A 25,608-nucleotide genomic window follows, 5' to 3' on the forward strand; every position below is an offset into this window, starting at 1 on the left:
GTAGATGTCCCCTGGCCTACTTATAACACTCAGAGAACATGTGATTAATATTCAAAGAATTTTTAAAAAGGGATTCTGAAAAATTTGTAAAGTCTTTTTTTTTGGCTGCATAGTTTTAACACAGGGAATATATGTAGAAAGGATAGAGTGTGGAGGAAAGAATGTAGATGAGGAAAAAGAAGGACAGTGCAGAGAGGTGGGAGGCGATGGGGTATGAAGGAAAATGGGCTAGTGTAAAATCTACTGGCAGCATTCGGTTTCAGTCACTGGGTCGGCACCGGCGTGGGTTCAGTCACCGCTCTGAGAATATAGAGCGGCGGCTGTAAACGCGCCCCTGGCCCTGACTGACAGCTGTCCCCAATGCACAGCCAGTGTATTCTCAGAGCAGTGACTGAACCAATGCCGCATCCATGACTGAAACCGAATGCTGCCGGGGAGAAAAAAGTTAATTTTCTCCACGCATCGTTTGGCCAAATGCAGGTGGGCAGGTTTATAACACTATTAACCTGCAGATTATCCCCATCCCCATATCTGCAGGTTAACAGCATTTTTTCTGGTGACCGGTTCCCTGTAAGGCTATGTGCCCACGATACAGAAATGCTCCGGATTTTTTCCTGAGCGTTTCTGCATCTCCCTGGCAGAAAAAACGCATGCGGATTGTACATGTGGATTGTACATGCATTTTTCCTGCCAGGGACAAGAGGAAGTGAAGCGTTCTTCACATGCATTTCCGCATGCTGGTTGTGAAGCGCTTTCCAAGAGATTTTAGCATCACCTGGAAAGTGCTTGACAACTTGGTCACACTATATAAATCCATGCAAACGGCATGGATTTATATAGTGTGACTGAAAGAATGGTAAAACATAAAAAATAAATATTATACTTACCTTCTGATGGCCCCCGGTGTCTTTATCCGATGCGTCCTGGCTTGCCGGCAGCTCGCGGTAGACTAAAGGACCTGCCGACGTCAGCGGTCGAGTGACCCGTCACATGACTAAATGACGTCATGGCAGGTCCCTGAGTCCACCGCGAGCTGTCGGCAAGCCGAGACAAGGACACCGGGGGCCATCAGAAGGTAAGTATAATATATATTTTTATTTTATTCTTTTTTTTACAGGTACTATTGTACCCGGGTCTGGAGGAGAGTCTCCTCTTCTCCAAACCCGGGTACCATCCGCACATTGAAACGCATGGAATCCCCATGTACAGATGCAGTGTTGCAGATTCCATGCGTTCCAATGCAAGTCAATGGCGGCGAAAATGCCATGCTTCCGCAAAATAATTGGTAGTGCTGCGTATTTTTCCGCAATGATAATCTGCAGCGGAAATTTCTGCAGTATCTGCACAGCACATGCGGATTATCATTGGGGAACATGGCAGACCTTCTTACAAGCGTTTTTTAAGCATTTCTGCAGCGGAATTGCCGCTGTGGAAACACTTAAAAAACGCCTAGTGGGCACACAGCCTAACAATGATAAGGGGAACTGTGACACCAAGATGTCAATTCAGTGACAGAAGTAATAACAGAGAAACAGTAACAAAAATTACTACAAAAAAAAACACTTCAAATTGTTTTTTTATGAGATGTTTTTCATAAACAGATATTGGAGGTAACGATTGGATGCAAAATGAACATGTGTTGAACTTTTAGAAATTCACTGAATCCTGAGAATTAGAACATTTTGCGATTCCTTTAGCTTGAATTAAAAAAAAAAAAACAACTTGTCACCATTTTATACAATGCAGAATATGGCATTATCCATAGAAGGTTTACATGACCTTGCGAATGGTCAAGTAGGATACCCATACTGCCTTGCAGGAGGGACAGCCAATCAGGAGGGACTATCATAGCAAGTATAAAAGCAGAGGCAGGGTAGTAATAATAATAATTTTTATTTCTATAGTGTCAATATATTCTATAGCACTTTACATTTTAGAGGGTAATGCAGAAGCCATTTTGGAGTAAATCTGGATAGTGAGAAGAAGTCATAGCGCACAGCTTAGCCATAGAGAGAGGGTGAAAAAGCCATAATCACTTAATCCCGTGTGCATGATTTGCGACTCTTTGACAGTTTTATTACATGTGAGGAATGTCTATTTCTTACACATTCCTCCCATGTAATAAAGCTGTCAAACAGTTGCAAATCATGCCCACGAGAGCGATTTAACCTCATCACCGAGAAGCTATAAATACTCGGAGCTCGGCCCGAGCATACTGGGACAGAACATACTCGCTCAACTCTGCTAATTATGTGCTCCAGAAACCAGTACACATTTCAGCATCTAAATCCTTTGTGCTAATTGTGTGGTCCAGACACCAGTGCTCATTCCAGCATATAAATCTTTTGTGCTAATTCTGTGGTTCAGCCACACTATCTCAGCAAATATATACTGATTGTTAATTTAGTGACAGGTGACTGACAGGTCTGGGCCTAGGATTGTGAAACAGCTGATTAAAAGACGGGAAGAGTACATCCAACACAAATGGGAAAAAGCGAGATCGTGGTGGAAAGGGAAATAGGCTAGGTGTTCGAGATGTATGTGGGGTAGGTGGTAAGATTACTGAAAGCTCTACTGAACAAACACCGGCTCGTCCTATCCAAAAACAACTTACAACTTCTGTTATTGGATAGGCTACTCAACTTTCTTTCTTTGGCAGCCGCACAGCGGTACGCTTTGTAGATGAAGGCCAGAAAGAGCATGTGCTCCAGTGGATGGCAAGCACTGCATCAAGTGGCCTCTCCTCTTCTTCCTCCACCTTAACAACACACAGTACAGTCTTCAGAGGTGGCACCACAATTACTCTGGTTTCCCCCCCGTGTCACAACTCTCCAATAGCCAAACTGACTTGGGGAAACCACAGATGGGCGAGCCTGCAGAGCTGTTCACACATTTTATTTCATGGACATTAGAGGTCTGCTCCAAAGATTCACAGAATCAAAAGGAGGAAAGCATCGGCACGGATGGCCAACTTTTTCTTCAGTTGGATCCGGGGCCGGCCAGACAATCCTCGTCACCAGATGTTAACCCCAGGGGTGGAGGTGATCCTGATGAGAATCAGATACCTGAGGCGCATGCAGACAAGGAGGTTACGTTGCGGCTTCCAGCACAGACACAGAGTGATGCAAACATGACCAGCACTGCATCCTCAGCCACAACTCTGGCTGTGGCTGCAGCAGTTGCGGGTCTGCAGTTTGCAGGGGTGACAAGGATTGCCTAGCCTGGGTCTTTTTTGAGACCGCAAAGGATGACCTAACTGACATTAACTGCCAACTTTGTAGAAAAAAAAAAGACTCAGTAGAGGCAAAAATTCCAATAATTTGACTTCCACATGAACCGGCACATGCACGATCAACATGTGTTAGTCTGGGAATCTCACTGCGCTAAAATGCAAACTAGCAGGCTCGCCAACCACCGGCCGCCCCATCAACCATATCTGCTGCTTCTTCCTCCTCCATCACCATGGCAAGTGCTCTCACACATCTTCGGTCACAGAACGTCCACTTGCCTACCCGCCACAGTCAGGGTGAGGGAGAGCATTCAGTAGTGATGGGCGAGCACTAAAATGCTCGGGTGCTCGATGCTCGGGTCGAGCACACTGGAATACTCGGGTGCTCGACCCGAGCAGCGAGCCCAATGTAAGTCTATGGGAAACTCGAGCATTTTTCATGCGGCTCCCCCTGGTGGTCTACAGAGGGCCTAAAAATTGCCCAAATCGATGGGAACAGTGCTCAAATGACATGGGAACAGCATGGAGAAGAAACCTGGAAGCATTTCTGACTCCAGGGTGACTGCTCTCAACAACGTTGTCAGAGGTATTACGCCACTTTTACAGACTCACAATAAAACATACAAAAACGAAACCAATATGGATTTTCCTGGGAAATATGTTAAGGAACATCCTTTCCAGGGTAATGATTTGTACATAAGGCAAAATAAATAACCAAAAACAAAAATACTCCTCCACACCATGGGCTATGTTCACACGTAGCATTTTTGATGTGTTTTTTGCACTTTTGCATTGCTTTCAACCGTGACAAATGCATTCACCAGGAAATGTAATTTTAACATTTTACAACCTTATCTAGCCATGTGGTGTGTGAGATATCAGACACATTGTGTTTCAGAGGGACTCTGAAAGTCACAAAGCCTATTTTTGTAGGGCCATCAGGCGGCCTTTACTATTCTTAAAGGGCCAGCAGTCGGCCCTCACTATTCTTAGAGAGCCATCAGCCGACTATGTTTTATTGTTCCTATTACTAAAGAGTGGGTTACCTATACTGTTATTGCGTATGCAGTGAGTGGCAGGGCTGCCCAAAATTTGGATGCACCCCAATACCCCTTTGAAGAGACTTAAAGGAGGGCCTCCTGAAAACAATGTTCCCATTATTAGGAAGTAGGTCTCCCATTGTATTTGCCTATGCAGTAAATGCAAGGGTTGCCAAAAATTTGGAGGCATTCCAATGCCCCTTGGAAGAGAAGTGGAGGAGGGCCTCCTGAAAAAAAATGTTCCCATTATTAGGAAGTGGGTCTCCCATTGTGTTTACCTATGCAGTGAATTCAAGGGCTGCCAAAAATTGGGAAGAACTCCAATGCCCCATGGAGGAAGGCCTCATAAAAAATATTCCCATTAGAAAGGAGCGGGTCTCCTATACTTTTAATGCCAATGCACTAAGTGGATGGGCTGACAAACATTTTCCCCTGGGGGCATCATAAACACCCTTTAAAAAAATGATGTGGGTGTTGCATCATGGACCATGGTCACTCTGATGATATGGTGGTGGAGGATGAGGAGAAGGAGGAGGACAAGAGCAAATAGCCAAAGTCAGGAAGCGTATACCCATGTGTGGGTGTGAAGAGGTGCATGGGAATACACCTCTCAAAAAAAGACAATGGATTTGAGTTTATGTTATGCTGCTATCATTCGGTGGTGTTGAGAAGTCTGGCCCAATCCAGCCCTTGTTCATTTTTATAAGAGTCAGCCTGTCAGCATTTTCAGTCGACAGGCGGATGCGCTTATCAGTTAGAATTCCACCAGCGGCACTAAAAACCAGCTCTGATAAAAGGCTGGTGGCAGGGCAGGCCAGGAACTCAAAGGCGTAGAGAGCCAGTTCATTCCACATATCCAGCTTGGATACCCAATAATTATAAGGCACAGAGGAATCACGGAGGACGTTGGTACGGTCGGCAAGGTACTCCCTCAGCATCTTCCCAAACTTGGCACTACTTGTGAGAGTACCCCGTGCCTCAGGGCCTGTGCGATAGTAGGGGCTGAGAAAATTCTCCCAGAACTTTGACAGTTTTCCACTGCCTCTGCTGGATTGAAGTTGAGTCTCTCTCGCCAGTACTCCTTGGTTGTCCAATGAACTGTGACCTCTGCTGCCAGCGTTTTCAGATGGGAATTTTTTTTAATAGTTCCGCAAGGGCCTTCTGGTACTGCCTCATTTTTGTAGGCCTGTCCGCCTCAGGAATAAGAGATATAAAGTTCTCCTTGTAGCATGGGTCTAGAAGTGTCACCAACCAGTAATGTCTGTCACCCAAAATTTTGAGAACGCGAGGATCATGGGAAAGGCAGCGTAACAAACTCAGCCATGCGTGCCAGACTGCTAACAGTCAGGACTTCCGTGTCCTCACCAAGAGGATGACTGACCATGCTCTCCTCCTCCTCTCTGGCCATCCACGCTGAACAGATGGTATGACAGTTGTGCAGATAGTATCGTCTATAGCACATGAAGCTAGCTCCTGTTCTTCCTCCTCCCCCTCCTCTTCCTCATTGTCACCCAATCCATGTTGGGATGAGATGAGGCTGGGCTGTGTGTAATCACCCTGTATGGTTCCTTGCCCCATCTCATCATGCTCCGCCTGCAATGCATCCTCTTTAATTGTGAGCAGAGAGCATTTCAGAAGACAGAGAAGTGGGATGGTGATGCTAATTATGGCGTCATCGCCGCTCACCATCTTGGTGGAGTCCTCAAAGTTTTGGAGGATGGTACATATGTCCAATATCCATGTCCACTCCTGAGGTCTTATGTGTGGAGTCTGAAGTGAATACCGACGGCCTTATTGATGCTGGTACTCAACAACTGCCCTCTTCTGCTCACAAATCCTTCCCAACATCTGCAGTGTAGAGTTCCAACGCGTGGGGAAATCACACACCAGTCTGTGAGCCGGAAGCTGCAAACGCTGCTGAAAAACACGGCAAGGGCGGCGGAAGCTGTAGGTAACTTTCTAAAATGGGCACACAGGCGGCGTACTTTAACAAGCAAATCCGGCAGCTACGGGTAGGATTTGAGAAACCGCTGAACCACAAGGTTAAGCACATGGGCATGGTACGTGTGTGAGCTTGCCTCGCCTCAGAGCCGCCACCAGGTTCCGGCCATTGCCATACATGACCATGCCTGGCTGTAGGTAGAGGTGTGAGCGACAGATCTGCCTGCTCTTTCAGAGCTGTCCACAACTCTTCAGCATTGTGTGGTTTGTCACCTAAGCATATTAACTTCAGCACAGCCTGTTGTCGCTGGGCCGAGGCAGTGCTGCAGTGCTTCCAGCTTGTGACTGATGTGGTCATTTCGGAGATGGAGGCTGAAGAGGAGGAGGAAGCTGAGGAGGATGAGGTGCAGGAGCTGTAGACTATGAGGGCAATCCTGATTGAACTAGGGCCCGCAATCCTTGGTGTCGGCAGGACGTGTTCCGTCCCAAGGTCCGACTGGTTCCCGGCTTCCACTATGTCAACCCAGTGTGCCGTCAGCAAGATGTACCATTCCTGCCCACAAGCACTTGTCCACGTGTCCGTGGTTAGGTGGACTTTCCCGGTAACTGCGTTGTTGAGGGCACAGCTAATGTTTTGGGACACGTGCTTGTGTAATGCGGGGACGGCACACCGGGAGAAATAGTGGCAGCTGGGGACCGAGTACCGAGGGACGGCCGCCGCCATCAGGTTGCGGAATGCTTCCGTCTCCATGAGCCTAAAAGGCAACATTTCGAGCACAAGCAGTCGTGAAATGTGGGAATTTAGTAGTGTGGCCTGTGGGGCATTGACTGCGTATTTGTGCTTGCGTTCCAAGGACGGGGGTATGGACAACTGAACGCTGTGCTGGGACAAGGACGTGGACGTGCTTCTTGATGCTGCTACTTGAGAGTGTGCAACGACAGGTGCAGGGCAGGAGGCATCTTCGCATGCACCATGGACAGGGGATTGGCTTGCACGCACAACAGCGGAAGAAGCAGTGGTGCCACCGGCAGACACTGTTCCTGGACCCTGGGGTTCGGCTCACAAAGTCGGGTGCTTTGCTGCCATGTGCATGATCATGCTGGTGGTGGTCAGGCTGCTAGTTTTGCCACCCCTGCTGATGCTGGCCTGGCAGGTGGTGCAAATGGCCTTTTTGGGGTTATCATCAGAGTCTTTAAAAAACAACCATACTCGGGAAGACCTAATAGTTGTACTGGCAACTTCCTTCGTGTTGGTGTTACGGGGAACGGTTGCCTGCTTTCTGTCTGCAGCCACCACACTGCTTCTTCCTGCCTGTTGGGGTGCTCTGCCTCCCTCCCCCTGTATGCTGCTGTCCTCGCGCTGCATGTCCTCCTGCCAGGTTGGGTCAGTTACTATATCATCCACCACCTCGTCTTCCACTTCCGCACCCTGGTGCTCCTCCTGACTTTCTGGCAATTGAGTCTCATCACCGTCCACCTCTTGTGACACTTTCCCACCGTCGCCTTCATGTGACCGTGGCTGCTCAAATATTTGGGCATCGCTACATGCGATCTCCTCTTGCCCCGCTTCAAGTGGACTGGGCGAAACGCCCGTATCTATAAATGGGCACTTGGCATGGTGGGAGGAAGGAGGATCAGGGTGAGGAATATGCAATTCAGACTCATGGCTACTGAGACTTGACCGTTTGGAAGACAGGGTGGTGGTGTTGGCAAAGTGACTGGAAGCATTATCCGCTATCCAACCACCTTTTGACACTGCTCTGGGTTCAATAGTGGTGTGCTGTGGTCCCCTAGGAATTGGGACAGGAAGATTGGGCGAGAAGATGTGGGTGTTTGTTGTGGCACAATTTCAGCTTGCCCACGGCCTCGGCAGGCACCATCACCATCACATCCAGTTCGAAGTCCCTTGCCACGCGCTTTGCCCATTTTAAATGCAGGACAATATCTTCCACGCTCACTACAAATGACTGAATTTGGAGCGAACTTTTATGTGATCCGTGTGACGGAGAAACCACAGTTTTAAATACCTGGCCTGTAGGTAGTTATTTTGAACAGATAACCGGTGTCAAAAACTTTGCTGACACAATGGAGGCCAGAAATGGCAGTATTTTCTGAAAACGTATATGTGATCCGTGTGACGGAGAAAACACAGTTTTAAATAGCTGGATTTTTAGCGCTGTAATATGGAAAGCACCTGGCTGTATTCTGCAGTGCCAACAAGCAAATGGCACAGAACAACGGTGTTCTCTGGATTGCTTTTAAAGCAAATAATGAGGATTAAGATCCAAAAAAAATTATTCCTGGCCCCTGAGACCTGGGCCTATTTTGAGAAATATCTAACAGCAGCAGCAGACAGAACTGGAATGGAGCCTCTTGTGCTATGTGCACTGCAGTCTGCTATATACCCTGCTGGCCTGCCTATATACACTGCCTGCCTGATATCTCTGAAGATGGATTAGTCCTCAGAAGGACTGTTTGTTGAGATGGATATGGGTCTCTAATATAGTTTGGTACACCTACACTAACTAGAAACAAGCAAATCTCTCCCTAGCTCAGCACCAGCTCTCCCTACACTGTCTGATTCCAGAGTGACTGTGATGATCATGGCGGCGCCAAGTCTGATATAGACCTGATGACGCTGTGCGGCCAGCCAATCACTGTAATGCCACAACCAACATGGTTACGGCATTACAGTGAGTGGCAGGCAATCCATGCATGTTCATTGGCTCTGTAAAGAGCGCCAAACATGCAGGGAGGAGACCCGAGCTCCCACCGAGCAACCCCGGAAATACTCGGCGAGTGCCAATAATGTCTGTAAAGTGCTGTGGAATTAAAGGCGCTATATAAGTGAGTTAAAATAAATAAATACATTTTTTGAAATGTGGAGACTGCAAGTTGGGTCTCCATTTGGTGGGTTGCCTGTACTGGAAGGGGTGTCAGAGCCCCATTATACTATTTCTACTCTGGGGAAATTGATGCAACTTTAGTGGTGTCTGCCCCTAATCTTTGGAAATGTTAGAACTCCAAATTGGGTCTCCTTTATGTGTGTTGCCTGTAGCAGTAGGGCTCTTAGACCGGCAAGCCTGCACTTACTTTCAGTCAACTACCTGTGTTATTATCCTTAAAGAAGTTGTCCACTACTGTAGAACATGCCCCCCATTGATGTAATCCGTGGAAATAAGACTTTTAGCAAATACCTTGCACTGTCAATATTGCTTGTGAGCGGCGCTATCGCTGACCACTCACAGGCATCACGTGACCCCCGGCTGCCGCCTCCTCTGGCATCCGCTGATGTCAAGTCGGGCATGACCCAGTGATGCGCTCCTCGCTGAATGATGGGCTGTGGGAGGGGTTTCCCCGTGCATCACAGCCCAGCATCCACCACGCGTTTTCCCCCCTCCTGCATTCATTGGGAAAGCGCGCGGTGGATGCTGGGCTGTGACAGTTTGAGCTGTTGCATGAGGTTTCAGGACTCCAAGTACAGCAGGCTTACACCGGTCCCTCACCCACCTCTTATGGTCAGGGGACATTATTATAAGGAGGCACGGTAGGGGGGTGATTTTTATAAGGAGGCACAATGGGGAATCATTATCATTATAGGGAGAGCACAGGAGATATTATTATTAGTATTATTATGCACCTGGGAGTTTGTATTATTATAAGGAGGTTTGTGGTCATTATTATAAGTGGTCGAGGGGAATTATTATTATAAGGATGTACAGGAAAAACAGTAAGCCAAAAATGTCTCTGTGTTACATTTTGCAGGGACAGGTTATGGATGGAAGAAGAGGTCATGACGGTCTGGGCTGAATGAAAAAGAAAAGGGACATACATTGGTGCAACCTTGGCAGCCGCAAAGCAGTCCAAGAGGTAAAAAACAGCACAAAGCATAAGAAAAAAAGAAAATCACATCTCTACGCCACAGAAGCCCTGGCATATAAAAAGTGTCATGATTTTAACCAGTTAATGGTAGTGGCACAGGTTATGGCAGAAAAAAGTGCAATCACAAAATGTGTAATAACACATGTCAATGAAGTAGTCAAGCTTTAATAAATGTGTTCTTTAATTCACTTGTAAACACCTTACACACTGTCAGGAGTAGGACATGCTGTCCTGCTGGAAGAACCCACTGCCATTTGGGAACACAAATGCCATAAATGGGTGTTCATAGTCTGCAATAATCTTTAGGAAAGGTAGTATGTGTCAAAGTATCATCCACATGAATGCCAGAACTCAAGGTCTTCCAGGAGATCATTGCCCAGAGCCTTCTTCCATTAGTGCATCCTAGTACCATCTCTTCTCCAAATCACCGACCATCTCCATAATGTAACATAAAACATGAGTTAACGGACTAAGCACAAACACTGTAGCAATTCCACATTTAGCACAACAGGAAAGAATAAGTTGGAGGATGTAAAAAGGATGTACAGAAAGTTAGTTTTTTTTTTATTTGGGTTTTATGTTCGTACACTGACCGCACGGGGTGCTCCAGCATATCTGCATGCCTTATGGAAAATAGAGCAGAAGATTGGAATTGGAGGGATCCTTTTATAAACTGGATGACAACACATATGAGCCATTGCAATAGCTGACAGTTGCTTCCACTCATTACACCAAGATTATTCACATGTGTATAGCCAAGCTTTTACAAAAAAGGATTCATATGTTAAATTGTATTTTTTTCTCTTTTGTTCATACTGCTTAAAAACCGAACTCCAAATCATTATCTAAAAACAACTTTACAAGTGCCATGAACATGTTAGAATATAAGAAGAAATGCTTAAAAGGAAAGAAAGATCTTAATATACTGGAGTGAAATCATTTGTTTTTCATGGTACAAGCAATGCTGTTCTGCCAGATGCTATCTACTATGTTTACCTTGCACACCTTGAGCAGATGTTTAGAGTGACTTTTGCTTGAGGTTCAGTGGTGTAAGTGCTACGACCTTGGCTATATTTGCTTCCAGATGGCATAAGACTGGTGACACCTTCCATTCGAAGATCATCGAGGTCCTCTGGAATATAAACATCCAAGATTACATTTCAATGATGCCTTATTAGAGCCTGCAAGTAATAATTTCCATGAGTAATCAATTGGATTAGTATTCCTAATTATTTGTGTTCATGCATAATCTGGATGCGGAGGACTAGAACTACAACATCATATTCAACATTGCATCAGAAAAGAACAATAAACAAACAAATTCCATCTATTCAATTGCACAATGAAATCATGCAAGTCCTACGTGGCATTAGAAGATAAATCATCATGGCATGTAACATAAACAACCCATTAATGGTATTGGATAAAGCAGGAATCTGAAGTTCTAAAATGTTATCATACTATATTATAGATATGTAACACATATCATTTACGAGCTTCAGATAAAGGTTGCAAAACATCACATAAGTAATCTTAAAAAAAATAATACTAAAAGTAATTCAATACTCTGTGTCCATGGGCTAGGTCACCAATATCAGATTGGTGGTGGGCAGACATCAGCTGTTATCTGTAGTGGTGGCCGGATGTAGACAGCTCTGTTCAAAGCGTTGCCGCTGCTGTCAAATAGTTTTTTCCAACTTATTAAAAATATGTTTCATGAAAACTTTATTTTCTTCATCTTTGTTTTGATGTGTTCAGGGCTTGCTGTGGGCTGGAATTACTAATGTATAAAGACTATGACTACAATGATTCCTCTCTCCTTCAGAAACATTGTCTTTATTCACATCTGAGTGCATGCCCCTCTGTTGCAACTTGTAAGATAGTGTTGTAATTACTATATGCCCTCGCACACAACAAGCCACTCGTAGCCCTTGAATTGAGTAGATGAAAAAAAGGAGGATATTGGTATTGCGACAAGGTAAAAAAAACAGGTGTAAGCAACAAAAACACTCGGCGCGGAATCATTACCATGAAAGCATTAAGATGCTTCTATTTCATAGTTGAATCAAATGACAGGTAAGCCGTAACTATTTAGACGTTTTAAAGGGAATCTATCAGCAGCTTTTTGCTATATAATCTAAAGACAGCATTCGGTAGGGGTTAAAACACACATTTCAGCGATGCCACTCTTATGAAGCTCTGCGGTATTGCTTGCTTGCAGTTATTGTTTAAGCACCAGGAGTTTATCATTGATAGACACAGCAGCCTGTGCCTGGTAGTCTGACTCTGCCACCTTCTGTGATAAGCAGCTCACTGTCTATGGACATTGTATATACAGAGCCTGGTGTGGGCGGGGTTAGCTTCCTCAGCTCTGCTGTATTGCTAAATCTAAAAACTCTGTGTGAGAAAGGCTGTTCCCAGTAATCTAAGTGATACATCGGTGGATTCAGGGTCTCATTCCGTATATTATTCTGCTCTCAGATGAGGTAGCAAAAACCTGCTGACAGATTCCCTTGAAATAACTGTCCAGAACTTAGTTGCTGAGGATCAATCCATAGGATAGTTTAACAATATCAGATCGGTGGCGATCTGATATCCACCATCTCCGCCCATCATCTCTTTGCATTTCCTGTGGCAACAGGAAGTACAGATGTAGCCAAATTTAACTATGCAAATAATGCACCATCTTAAGAACTTTTCTCTGAAAGTTATCTCACTTAAGTGGATTAACATAAATCAAAGTAGTTATCCACTACTCGTACAAACCCTTCTCAATTACTATATTCCTACATGTAAAATAAAAGCAGCCTGTACTCGCATCCAGTCACGTGAGCCCTGCAGTCAATGTCACGCCAGCCCCAGGAAACCCACAGACCTTCCTGGAATGGTGCCAGGAAGAATTGTCTGAGTAGTGCACAATCGCTTTAACATTGGAAAAGCCATTGACTGATCTCACCGGAGTGGTGCTTTAACCTTGTACCGTAAATAGTACTTAGAGCCGGGACACCACAGCTCCATGCGCTGTGTAGTGGCCATTCTCTGGAAATACAGCTCAGTTTTTACTGAAGTGAGCAATTCTTATGGTTGGAATTATTCTGTTTAATGCTACATGTTCCCAACACTGTATATCTGTGCCAAAACATCTTAGTGAGCTTGACACATACTTGTTACCTGTATATACAAGTTCTGTGTGTATCTGCAAAATTTTTGGTGACAAGTAATATCGGATCTATAATATGTTATATTTCCCAGAAGTATATAAAGGAGTTGTTTTACCAAGCTTTCAGAATATGACTTACATTACAGCTGAAAGTTGTTAACAAAAAATCCCAAACTATTGTCGCCCAGGATTATTCATGTGCTTCATCATAGACAACATATTAGGCTGATGGTGATATTACTTAGGCATTCTGAATCTGATTTAATCTGCAAAGGGGTTGTCAATTCGACTTAACTACGCAGCATTATGGGAGTGACAGAAGTTTTACTGCATAATTGGGTAGAATTTCCACCTATAAATAGGAAGAGACAATTTGCATATTTAATTTCCCAGAGGAGCATGCAAGGCATTTAAGCCTCCTCATACTGGCGTGCCAGACCTGGCATGTCACTTTCCATGAAGAGAAAACTTACACTTATTCCCTGGAAATTCCAGGACATGGAAATTGTAATAACAATATATTAGATAAAATCTTCCATATCTGAATAAACCTTTTAAGTGTTTTCATGGAATTTTTGGTTTGTTGTTTTGTATAAATAAAAATTCTATTATTCTTGGGTAATCCCTGTTTTTGCAGATCTTTTTCTTCCTTTTGCTTTCTTTCTGAATAAACGTCGAAAGAAATAGCAAATGATTTAAGGATGACCATGCAAAGATTTATGTTCACTGGTGACGTTAATATTACCAGTATAAGAACTGTAACTATTCCATCCCTCAAACAGATGCAAAACAATAGCCGAAAAAGTAAAAATCAATTAACAAATCCAAAAAAGGTATTTGCTGTCTCATCACACAGTATGCATAGGGATCACAGAATTTGGACAGCTCTTGATGGATTACTTGATAATTTGTTGTTCCTAACACAACCGCTCTTCAGCTATGGCAGAACAATGAAAGACCGCCACATTCTTACGTTTATAAGCCCTGCTAAGAAAGTGCACAAATCTAGAGACAGGTAAAAAGACTTAATCGGAAAAGGCCGCTAATTAACAAAAATAAATAAAAAACAAAAGTCGGCATTCTATAGCTATAAACATTCTAAATCACAACTGTCCTTTAAGGGATTGTGAAGCTCCTGAAAGGGCTTGTAAGCTCCTCTTTTCACAGCATATAAGATATCCTCTGGACCTGTGCCCTCCGCAGCTATATGAATGTCTCCAAACCACGTCACCTTGGTAACCTATCGCCATGCATCGTGAGTGCCCTCTTCGCAACACTACTGAACAAGGAATCTTTTGGCAATACCAGTTTCCCATGCTTCTATATCAATTGAAATGACCTGGCTTTTTGACAGACACTGTTTAATTATGAATGGGCCTCAGACTTCTTTAAGACCTGACAATCCCATTACCTTCCACTTGCACCAAAAAAGGGATAATAAAAAAAAACTATTTTATTATTATGTGTTTGTCCTCAAGCGCTAGATTTATAACAGCTTGTGTTTTTTATTGTTTGATTGGTAAATATTAAATTCCGTTTTTTTTTTCTTATTTCCATAGGCCGGTGGAAAACACCATCACGTTCACGGTTCCTGGTTTGCTGAGAAAAGTTGCATTGTACGTTGTAAACATGCAAATTGCACTGGTGAGACCCTTCTGTATGGTGTGGCTGACAGGAGGAGAAAAGATAATCCAGGTCCGAGACAGGAAGATTCTAAGGACAGAATACAGCTGCCAATTTCTTTTGACTTTGGCTTCTAAAATTAACGTTGAAAAAAATAAGAAAAGTTGGATATGTGTCTTTGGAAAAGAACACATATAGTGGTTGATCAGTTAAAAAAATATATAGATACATTATCTAATTAGCAAAATGCAAAACTTACTAATATACATTTGAAAGTTGCCCCGTCTTAAATTCGAGAAGTTCTGGCAGGTTCTGATCTGGTTGTGTCCGAAAGAGGACATAATTTCCTGTGTGAGGACATATCCAGAGTTGTTTGTGGAATGGGTGGGCTGACTGGCGGATTTCATTACGTAAAGCCAGGCCCCTTTTCTGTCTATACCTCGGCTGTGACAAAGACGGAGGCTGGCTTACATAGTGAGCAGTCAGCCAACCTCTTTACTCATGCGGATGATGTGCCAACACAGAAAACGTTCTGGTGGCAAGAAGAAACCTAAAGAGGAACCAACGGGACCTCTGACTGGAGCTTGCAACTTACGATAGTGGCATCGTTAAGACACAATGTATATTAGTCATTTACATAACATACTTATTAAAGCTTCTTTATCTACATTTATCTATTTTTTTAGCTGGACAACACATTTAAAGGAAATCAGTCATCTTACAGTGACCATGATATCAGGGCACAGAGTCACTAACAGCTGAATCAACCAAATCGGGCCATGATCCACAGAATAGGCGTCCACAAGTGTTTGTGTGTCATATATTAATTACAGTACCCAAAAGATCATTTGGTGGGTACTAAAGCCCTTGGTAACATACAAGAAAATCTAAAATATGTCCTATCTTCATAGGATCTGCCAGATGACAACATCCTTTAGAATTAAGGCATTCAGACATATAATTAAGTATTTGTATGTTTTAATACAGTTTAGGCCTCATTCAGATGTCCGTGTTGCACATATGTGTCGTATCTGTTTTTTTCACGGATACAACACGTACCTATTATAATCTTTGATGCTATTCAATGGCCGTGTTTTTTCACAGACCGTGCGTCCATGCTAAATGCACATTGACTTCTCAGGTTTTTACTGGTATCATGGACGACAAAGGGCCAATACAAGTCTTTGGGCCCATGAAAAACACGTACAGCACATGGATGGCGTCAGTGTACAGTCTGTGTGCTGTATGTATTTAACATTATAGTGAATAGGAGAAGCTTTGTAAGTTATTTACGCATCCGTGAAAAACACTGATAACACACATGGAAAAAACGGACACACAGACCGTATACTCATGACACACTGATGGAATAAACGGACACACAGACCGTATACTTGTAATGCAGGTGCCGGAATGCAACGCACAGAGACACAAGGCAAGGACAGTCGGAGAGGATTATAAACAATTTATATATATATATAAAACAGCTATTCTGAACAAGGGGATAACAACAAGGGTATTGAACGGATACGAAGTCTCTAAAAGTAATGTGGTGCACCCAGTCAGGGGAGTCACCACGTCAGTTCTTTATCTCTGTATATGGCCCTAGCGGGGGTCACCGGTTATTCCCGCTAGGCCGCAAGTCTTTTCTGGACAAAATAAATTAAAGCAAGTTTAGCTTCTTCCGCCCCAACTGTTCCCCTCCCAACCTGAGTACCTAAACCCAACTGGCCCTGGTACCGTGAGTGAGCAGTAGAAGTGACGGCCCTGTTCACGTATGCAGCTCTTCTGCTTTCACTGGCGTGACTTTCCTGGCTCAGCAGTCTCCCAACTCCTCTCTTCCTGGCCGTTGGAGGCAGTCTCTCAAGCCGTTGATAGGGGGGTCCAGACCTCGTCTGTCGGCGGGCGACGTCAGGTTCCGCAAACTCACTCAGCACCGCAAGCAGGTTCCGACTCTCCTCAGTAGGCACAGCACCCGGGTCACATCTGTGAGGGATCCAGAGCTCATCCACCGGCGCCTGGCTGTGCCACCTTGCAGGCCCCCGGCTTAGGCCTGCCACGCGGGGCTTCTCAACACGCAGGGAGCACGTCTGCTCCTTTCTGCTGCTTGGCGCCAAAAACCCCTCAGGCTTGGCGCACTGGCCCCTTGTACCTTGGAACTCCTTACTGGAAGTCACCTGACTGGGTCCAGCGTCTAAATCTGTTCCCCCTTCAACTTCTCTTGTATATCTCGGTTCCGCATGACTGTGCCTGACCAGCAGATGGCAATCTCTCTCTATCTTTGAAGCATCCTGTAAGAATCCTCTTAGAGGCCCTTTTGTCTCCATTACATACTCATGACACACTGATGTAAAAAACGGACAAGCAGACCGTATCCTCATAACAAACTGATGGAAAAACGGACACACGGACCGATTGTGACGACACACTGATGGAAAAAATAGATACAAGGACCGTATACTGATGGAAAACACGGACACACAGACAGTACACTGATGAAACAATGATGATAAAAATGTTCACACGATCCGTACACTGACCACACACTGCTGATAAAAACGGACACACGGACCGTATAATGATGTCACACTGATCCAAAACACTGATGACACCGGTAACGTTTATTCATGTACATGTTTAAACAAGGACGTGTGAATGAGGCCTTACATAAAGGGCACTGTCCAATATGTGAAAATGAAGAAGTCTGTGCAAATTGGCCAGTGAAATAGGATAATAAAGACTTATGTACAAATAAAAGAAAAAAAAATTGGCCGAATAAAAAATTGGTTTGACTGCAACAGTGGGAAAATCCAGTTACACCTACTGGCTTCGCTAATAAACAACTTTCTTTCCCAGTTTCCAGTTGTCACCATAACACCTGCCCTTTCAATCGAATTGGCACATTTTTTTCCATTTGGAAAGCCCAAATATTTCATACCACAAATATACAAACATAATATAAGAAATCTTAGTTATTTTTTTTATAAAGCACAACATTGTGCCGTCATAGCATTGCATTTAATTATTTTGTTGTAATAATTGCCCTAAAGTGATCCCCGAGCAGTCTGCATCATGGCAATTCTCACTTCATAATTGTACGTTTTTGAAAATGAATAGATTTTTTTTTTTATTGAAAATACCTGTTTTCATTACCATTGCTAGAATTTTAGAATGTGCGAGAACTACTCATACACAAAGTGCTGGGAAAACAGGTGTGAAGCCAAATGTGACAACTTCTCTTTAATAGCTCCCAAATAAGCCCAGCACTTATGGTTAGGCTCATATAAAAAGGTGCGAGGACCCTGCAATGTGGAAGAATATAATCAGAATTAACTCACATTATTCAGTTTATTTTTTTTGTTTTTAAACAGATCACAAACGTTCACAGAACACTGAAGAACTATATGGGAGACGTCCACTATAACCACACACACGGGCCCAAACACAATTTTGAAGAAAAAGAGGGTGCTTTATTTTATTCAAAGAGTTATCTCCGAAAATTTCTTCACATGCTGAGCTCTGTATAAGGCCACGTTCACAAGTTCAGTATTTGGTCAGTATTTTACATCATTATTTGTTACCCAAATCCAGCAGTGGGTGAAAAGTACAGAAGTGGTGCAGATGTTATTATTCTTTTCCTCTGATTGTTCCACTCCTGATTTTGCCTTATAAATACTGATGTCAAATACTGACAAAATACTTAACATGTGAACATGGCCTAAGAGTGCTTGACCTGGAACTTCTGTGCGATTTCTAAAATTTTCTTAACATTTAAAGCAGAGGGAATATTATCCCTTATAACACTGAGGTCGACTGGTCCTGGCTCTGATTTTCATCTACTGTATTTTGGATCCGTGTGTCTATTTTTAACATCAATGTGATAGCCCCTATATAATAAAAAAAAAAGGGATATCGCTTGGATGACGCAAAGGATGGGATATGTGTGCTGTCCGTGGATTACACGGACTCATCAATTTGAAGGTGTGAGTTTGATCAGTGACTCAGATCAAAAATGGACTTATCCCCTTATTATTATTATTTTTTTTTTTTACTATTATGTTTTGGGTTTTTTTGCGGACACAACCTGTAAAAAGAACTGACATGTGAACTGCCCTATTGACTATAATGGGTACATGTTCTATTGCAAAAAGTTAAAAAACATTGCAGAAAAAAGGCAGCCATATCCACCAACACAGGTCACAAAACTAATGCACTTCCAGGATGCAGCAGCCCCCATGATAAAGGCAGGGGCAGCACAGGTGCAAAATACTGATGAAACAACCACTCACAACCTACTAATTCATGGAGGAGGTGGATGCTAGTATTAGGCCACGGCCCCACTATTAGTATTCGGTCAGTATTTTTTCTCAGGAGTGGGAGCCAAAACCAGATGAGGAACAATCAGAGAAAAGGTATAATAAGGCTTGTATAGGGCGCCAGTCACACAGATGAAGTGCACAGTGTCTGGCTTTCACCCTATTAGTGATGCCCATACTATTAGATCAGGCGGGCTGCAGAGCTTGCATATTTTGGCCAAAATATTGACCAATACCACATGCATATTTTATATACAGTATTTTACTGCACATTTTTTTCATTTTTATGCAGGATGCAGCCAGACCCATCAATGTTGGCCTTGTAAACTTGGGTGTCTGTCCCTGAGGGGTGCCCCGAGTGATCAGTGGAATATCGCAGAGATGCAATGCAAATCTATGGGTCCATGAAAAAAAAATCGGACCACACTTGGATGACATCCGGAAAGGAGAAGGTGGAGAAACATTTTTTTTCTCCATGTATCAGAAAATCTGATTATCAAAGTCTGATCAAAATAATCAGTTTTTCTTGTATGTGAGAATATGGGACGTGTGAATGAGGCCTTAGGGATAGTTAAACACACAATGATTTCTCTCGTGCATATTAACCCTCAACTGGTGAGGTGGGGTTTACCACACCCCAGGGAATTTTTGTTCGGCTGCCATTCATTGAAAAATGGTGGTATGAGGATACGTGTCTCACTAGCTTCCATCCATTTGTGGGTGTCAAAAATTTGTTATACTCATGTGTAATCAATCGCCAATAAGAAAACGATTAAAACAAACGTGATCTTTGCATTTTCTGTAAAAATAAGAGATTTCTAAACACTGGGGTATAGGAAACCCCACATCACCAGTTGCGTGACAAAAACCCCACCTCACCAGTTGAGGGTTAAACTGGTAACACACGAGCATAAAATAAAAGTAATAAATCTTATTATTTCCAATGAAAGGTAAACCAAAACAGAAGTCCACGGCTTCTGACAGCAAAACACCCAGAAGAGACAGTGTTTGTATTCCTAGTCTGTGCATTAGCTCTTCCAATATCATTTTACATTTAAATCCAATTAGTGGCCTGTGATGGTCCGACGTTCCCCGGCACAATGGAGGGTGATCAATGACATGCGTTTTGCTTTGTGTAGAACAGATCACAGGCAAAATAGGGGTGATTCATTGCAATTGTTATTCTATTTGCTGTCCACTGAACCGCGCACATTAAAACGAGAGGAGGCACCCTGATACTATTGGATTATTGAACCATCCTAATTTCTTTTCAGCTCTATGCAGCCCACACACACACAGTACAATAAAGTAACTGCGGCACAGGCAGATGTATTGCTGTAAGAATCCTTTAAGGCATAAACTAATCTGCTAAAATATGGAGCATTTCTAATTCTTTAGCATTAAACCAATCTTTTTTTATTTACTTATCCATTATTGTGGTGAAACCTCTATGTAGGATATTGACAATATATTACAGCGGTCACCAGCAGGCAGGCACCCCAATTAAATACACTACTGCCCCCTTGTGGAGAAGAGATTTATATACACGTGAATCCCCATGTATTAATGTTACCGGCATACATAGACTGATACATGAGCCATAGTGCACTTGTATTAGATCACTTCGTTTCTCAAAAAAATTGAGATTGTGGATTTGCTGTGGATACTTTACGTAGTAAATCCGCAAGTGTGTGGAGAAGTTAGGGGAGGCAGATCTAAACAGAAACGTATGGATCTTGCTTCAGATCTCCCTAAAGACTAACGGCGTATTAAAAAATAAAAAAAATCTCTGCAGGTGATTCTCGGGTCTCAGCACACCCCGGCCTCCCCATCAGCGTTTTGTTTTGAACAGAAGGCCTGGATGTAGAGAGACCGCCATAGAAGCCCTGCTGGAACCAAAGGAATGACCAGCGGTGGGGAGGGGTTTTTTTTTTTTTCTTTCATTTACTGTAGATTTCGCTGTGAGTCCATTGCAGACCAGCAGCAAACTGCACTGTATTGCATGTTTATTGCGGATTTTAGCCACCCATTCTTGTCTATGGGAAAAATCTGCAATAAATCTGCATTATTTACGCAGGTGACATTGATGTTCTGCGGATGGCCTATTGCAAAACCAACACATGCAAATGTAAGCTTAGATTTTTAGAGCCTTAGTGGATTTTTAGAAGTGAATACTAAGGCAAATTCTATCCAAGGCTGCATCAAAATCTGCACGCGTTACAGACTTTCACCCAGGAATTGCAATGTGCGAAATCCTCTGCATCAAATGACAACTGCGGATTTACAATTTCCATTGTAGGCCAATTACTGCAGCATGTGAGTAACATTTAGTAAAATCTCAGTGGTTAGCATTGTTGGGGTCCTGGGTCCAAATCCCACCACGGACAACATCTGTAAAGTTTGTATGTTCTCCTGTATTTGCGTGGGTTTCCTAGGGGGTTCTCCGGTTTCCTCCCACACTCCATACTGATAGGGAACTTAGATTGTCAGCCCCAATGGGGACAGCGACGATCAAGCATAATAAATAAATAATCTTCTTTGCCGTGTATTTTACGCCCACAAATCCATTCAAAAGTCATGATTACCCACTTAGCAGACACTAAGGCATATGTAAGGCAGTTAGTTCATTTCAGGATACCCACCAGTCAGACTGGCCATTGCAATCTGAGCACGAACCATATATCACAGGCGTGATAATGTGGTCTAACTCGTTTCACTAGTCTTCAGGTAAGCTTGCTCATCACTGCTTAATTTACACTAACACCAGAGAACGGCATCAAAGGTAAATGTGAAAATAAGGGCTTATTCAGATGTCAGCAATTCTTCTTGTACGTAAAAAAAACAGTCCGAGTTTCCAAAACTAAACATTATTAATGAGGTCCTCTCCGTCTAAATCCTGGGTCTGTTCTACAACTTTGCACAGATTTCCTCTACCTACATTTCTACAGAGGACACCCGGCCTGATGAATGCACAATAGCCCAGGGTTAAGTCAAGGTCTCTATTGTAAATGTATCTCGCATGTAGCCAGCCAAACATCCCGCCATTGTATAGTTCTCATCAAGACGTCATAAAACAGTCTTTTAAATGCAACATTTTCTATAAATTTAATTAACACTTTTACTAAAAATCAGATTAAAAAGGCAAATTCTCAGAGTCTTTTTATTTCTTTTTTTTTCGGTCCAAGTGAAATCTGCCAAAACGTGTTTTATCCATTAAAGGATCCCTGGCAAGAACACACAATGACACTAATTTTACTACCGATCTCACAAAAGCCAAGAAATCCTCTGAAAGCAGGGGGGCATGCCAACTACAGCTTATGTGAAACATTTCCAGTACTAAGGGGCTTGTAAAATGGGCAATTTTACTTTGAAACAATATCAAACTTGATGAGCCGTGTGAGAGTCCAACACAAACAGGAATTCTGCTTTTGTCCATTTTTCAGATATATTAAAAGGGGACAAAGCCCAGAATAGGTCACAATAAACTCATGGGGACTTTTAGATGGAATTAATGGGCATTACATGTTCCCAAACCGTCCAGGTGCTTCAGGTGAACATGTAGGAAAAAAGGAAAATACTTTTACAAAATGATAATGACCACTGGGAGTTTGCACTTAGGCCTCGGTTACACATTGACAATGGTCTGAGGTTAAGGAAATCAGGCACTTAATTTTTCAGGTCTAGGGATTCCTTCTCTCATGGGAGAGACTGGCATAGGCAGACTTATACACTAGGCAGATGGAGGGCTTTTCTTTTTGGAGATAATTCTGGTTTAGCTAAATATCCTAGGCCTTAGTAACACGGATGGGTATAAGATTCACAATGACTTAAAGGGAGGCTGTCTCTAAAAGGTGGCAGTAAAAAGTCAGCTTTATTCCTTTAATTTGCATTTTTTTTTTTTTTAATAAACGTAACTAAATATTGAAAAGAGTAGTAGATTTACTAGACTATATGTAGAATTCTGGTGCAATGTGTGATAAAAAAAAATGTATTAAGCCATGTGCCCACGTAGCGTTTTTATAGCGTTTTTGCGGCCGCGAAAACGCTTGTAAAACCGTCTGCCATGCAAAGCAATGTGAATTCGGATGTGCTGTGCACATGATGCGCTAATTAGCGCGCTGAATTCACATTGCGTTGCAAAAGGCAGCATGACCATTTCTACCGTGATTATGCCACAAATTCGCGGCCATTGAGGAACATTGAAACGCAGCAAACCCGCAGGTATATGTGGATTTGCTGCGTTTCAATTAAATTCAATGGCCGCAAATTTGTAGCGTAATCGCGGTGCGTGTGGTACCCGGGATGAAGAGGAGACTACGACTCTTCTTCATCCCGGCTACCACGCGGTGAAAAAAAGAAAAAAAAAAGTTAAAAATAAAAAAACCTGTATACTCACCTCTCCGGTCTTTTCCTGGTGGCAATCCTCTCTCCTCGGCGTCCCGCGGTGTACTTGCAGGACCTGTGGTGACGTCATTTAGTCAGCTGATGGTCACGCGACCACTGACGTCAGCAGTCAAGTAATGGTCGCGTGACCATCAGTTGACTAAATGACGTCACCGCAGGTCCTGCAAGTACACCGCGGGCTGCCGAGGAGAGAGGACGCTGCCGGGAGGAGACTGGAGAGGTGAGTATACAGGTTTGGTTTTTTTTTTTTTACTATAGATGCAGCATTTAAAGCATCTAAGTTGGTTACACAATATAAATCCATGCCAGTTGCATGGATTTATATAGTGTGACCAACTTGTCAAGCACTTTTCCAAGTGATGCTCAAAATTGCTTGCATAAGTGCTTGAAAAAAGGCATGCGAAAACACATGTAAAAACGCTGAAAAAACGCTTCTCTCTGGCAGAAAAAATGCATGTAAATCTGCATGAGTTTTTTTCTGCCAGAGAGAGGCAAAAACGCTCTGCATCAAATCTGCTACATGGGCACATAGGCTTATAATGTGTTTAGACAGGTTTTGTACCTTGCTCAACAAGGATCCTGGATTTGCAGGATGAATATGTTGACCAAAATATTTGGTGCAAAGTAAGCAATTAAATAAGCCGTAAAAGCTTGGACTAGTCAATCTAAAGACTCACCAAATTTAGAGCAGCATAAGCCACAGTGATAATTTTTTCACTTTGAAACTTTCTAGTCTAAAGTAAGGTACACAACATCTTTTACAATTTTTCAGTATGGAGAATCTTCAGGACACGCTGGCATCTTTTGCCTGAAGCATCATTTGGCGTCTTTTAAGTCGTTTTTTGGTAACATCTTTAGTTACCAGTTTTAAAAAAAAAAAAGTTGTATTGAATAAACTAGTGAGTGGCTTCCAAGTAGAACCTGCCAGAAGGTGAGTCAGCTTACTTCTTTTAACCACTTGGCATCTTTGGAAACCTGAAGAGGTTAAAAAAAAGCTCAAAAGACTGAACATATGAACAGCAAGTAATTTTTGCAGTGGAGTGCATAGTTTTGCTTTTTTTAGTGCTTTTTCAGGCAGGTTATGGAACGGACCCACCTGCACATATAAGTGTTTCCATTGTCTTGAAATTAAGCAGTTTTAGTAAATATGCCCAGTGTCTTTTTTCAATTACCTGTTTTTCTTTTGTTCTTAGTTTGTAGATTGTGAAAATGTTTATGGAGGCAGCTATCCTGTCTACACTGCAGCTACTCTGTTAACATCATTCAGAGATACACTTGCAATCAAAATTATTCAACCTCAAAGCAAAGTAGATTTATTAGCAAAATTTTAAAAATTTCCGCTTTTTGCAATAAATGAAAAAAAAACAACAATTTATGTAGCTTATTACAACTTATATCTGCAGGTTAATAGCGTTTTTTTCTGGTAACAGGTTCGCTTTCTCATGTGATTGGTTTGTTGGGTTCTGTCAATACATCCGGGGTTTTGGCAGGAAAAATAGCAATGCATGCCACACAACTGTAAGGTGATGCCACACTACATGTAAGGACATGTTGCTCACATTTCGCTCTTGAAAAAACAAGTTTATTGTTATAATATGCTACGCAATGCAATGTGAACTGTGATATGCGTTAAAGGTATTGGTGATATTGATAATGTGTGTACTTTAACCGCAGGGACAGTTAGACTGAATGTTTGGGACTAGCCCAAAGATGGAGAGGAAGAGTTGCAGGGCAAGTGACAATTTCCTGATAGATGGTCAGATAGGGCATGGAGTGTATAGCAAGGGGACCTATTGGTCCATGGTGAGCATTGCTGCATTCTGGGGTGTCCCTACAGTGAGAGGTGACTGAAGGAAAGGGATAGCGCGATCCGGTGCAGAAGTGACTAAGAGACAGAGTGACCTTCCGGAGACGGTTCCTGGGAGAGGATGCCTAGCCACAAGCTAAAAAAGCTGGGTTGTGGTGAAGTAGTGAGAAACAGTGGACATATAGACCAATAGAGAAACAAAGGAA

The 25,608-nt window shown here is 43.0% G+C and overlaps 1 protein-coding gene across 3 annotated transcripts in view; it reads right to left on the reverse strand.

Moving 5' to 3' along the window:
• CUNH8orf34 (chromosome unknown C8orf34 homolog) overlaps positions 1 to 25,608 on the reverse strand; it is a 499,772-nt gene that overhangs the window by 280,514 nt on the left and 193,650 nt on the right. For 2 of the 3 annotated variants that reach the window (XM_073679421.1, XM_073679423.1), the window contains exon 8: positions 11,089 to 11,224. In XM_073679421.1, coding sequence (XP_073535522.1) covers positions 11,089 to 11,224 — 136 coding nt within the window. The remainder of the gene's footprint in view (positions 1 to 11,088; positions 11,225 to 25,608) is intronic. The other variant, XM_073679422.1, reaches the window with a different exon arrangement.

The sequence above is a fragment of the Phyllobates terribilis genome, unplaced genomic scaffold (assembly GCF_046119375.1).
Source record: "Phyllobates terribilis strain yellow unplaced genomic scaffold, ASM4611937v1 Scaffold_4__5_contigs__length_816908805, whole genome shotgun sequence".
In the NCBI taxonomy this organism is placed as follows: domain Eukaryota; kingdom Metazoa; phylum Chordata; class Amphibia; order Anura; family Dendrobatidae; genus Phyllobates; species Phyllobates terribilis.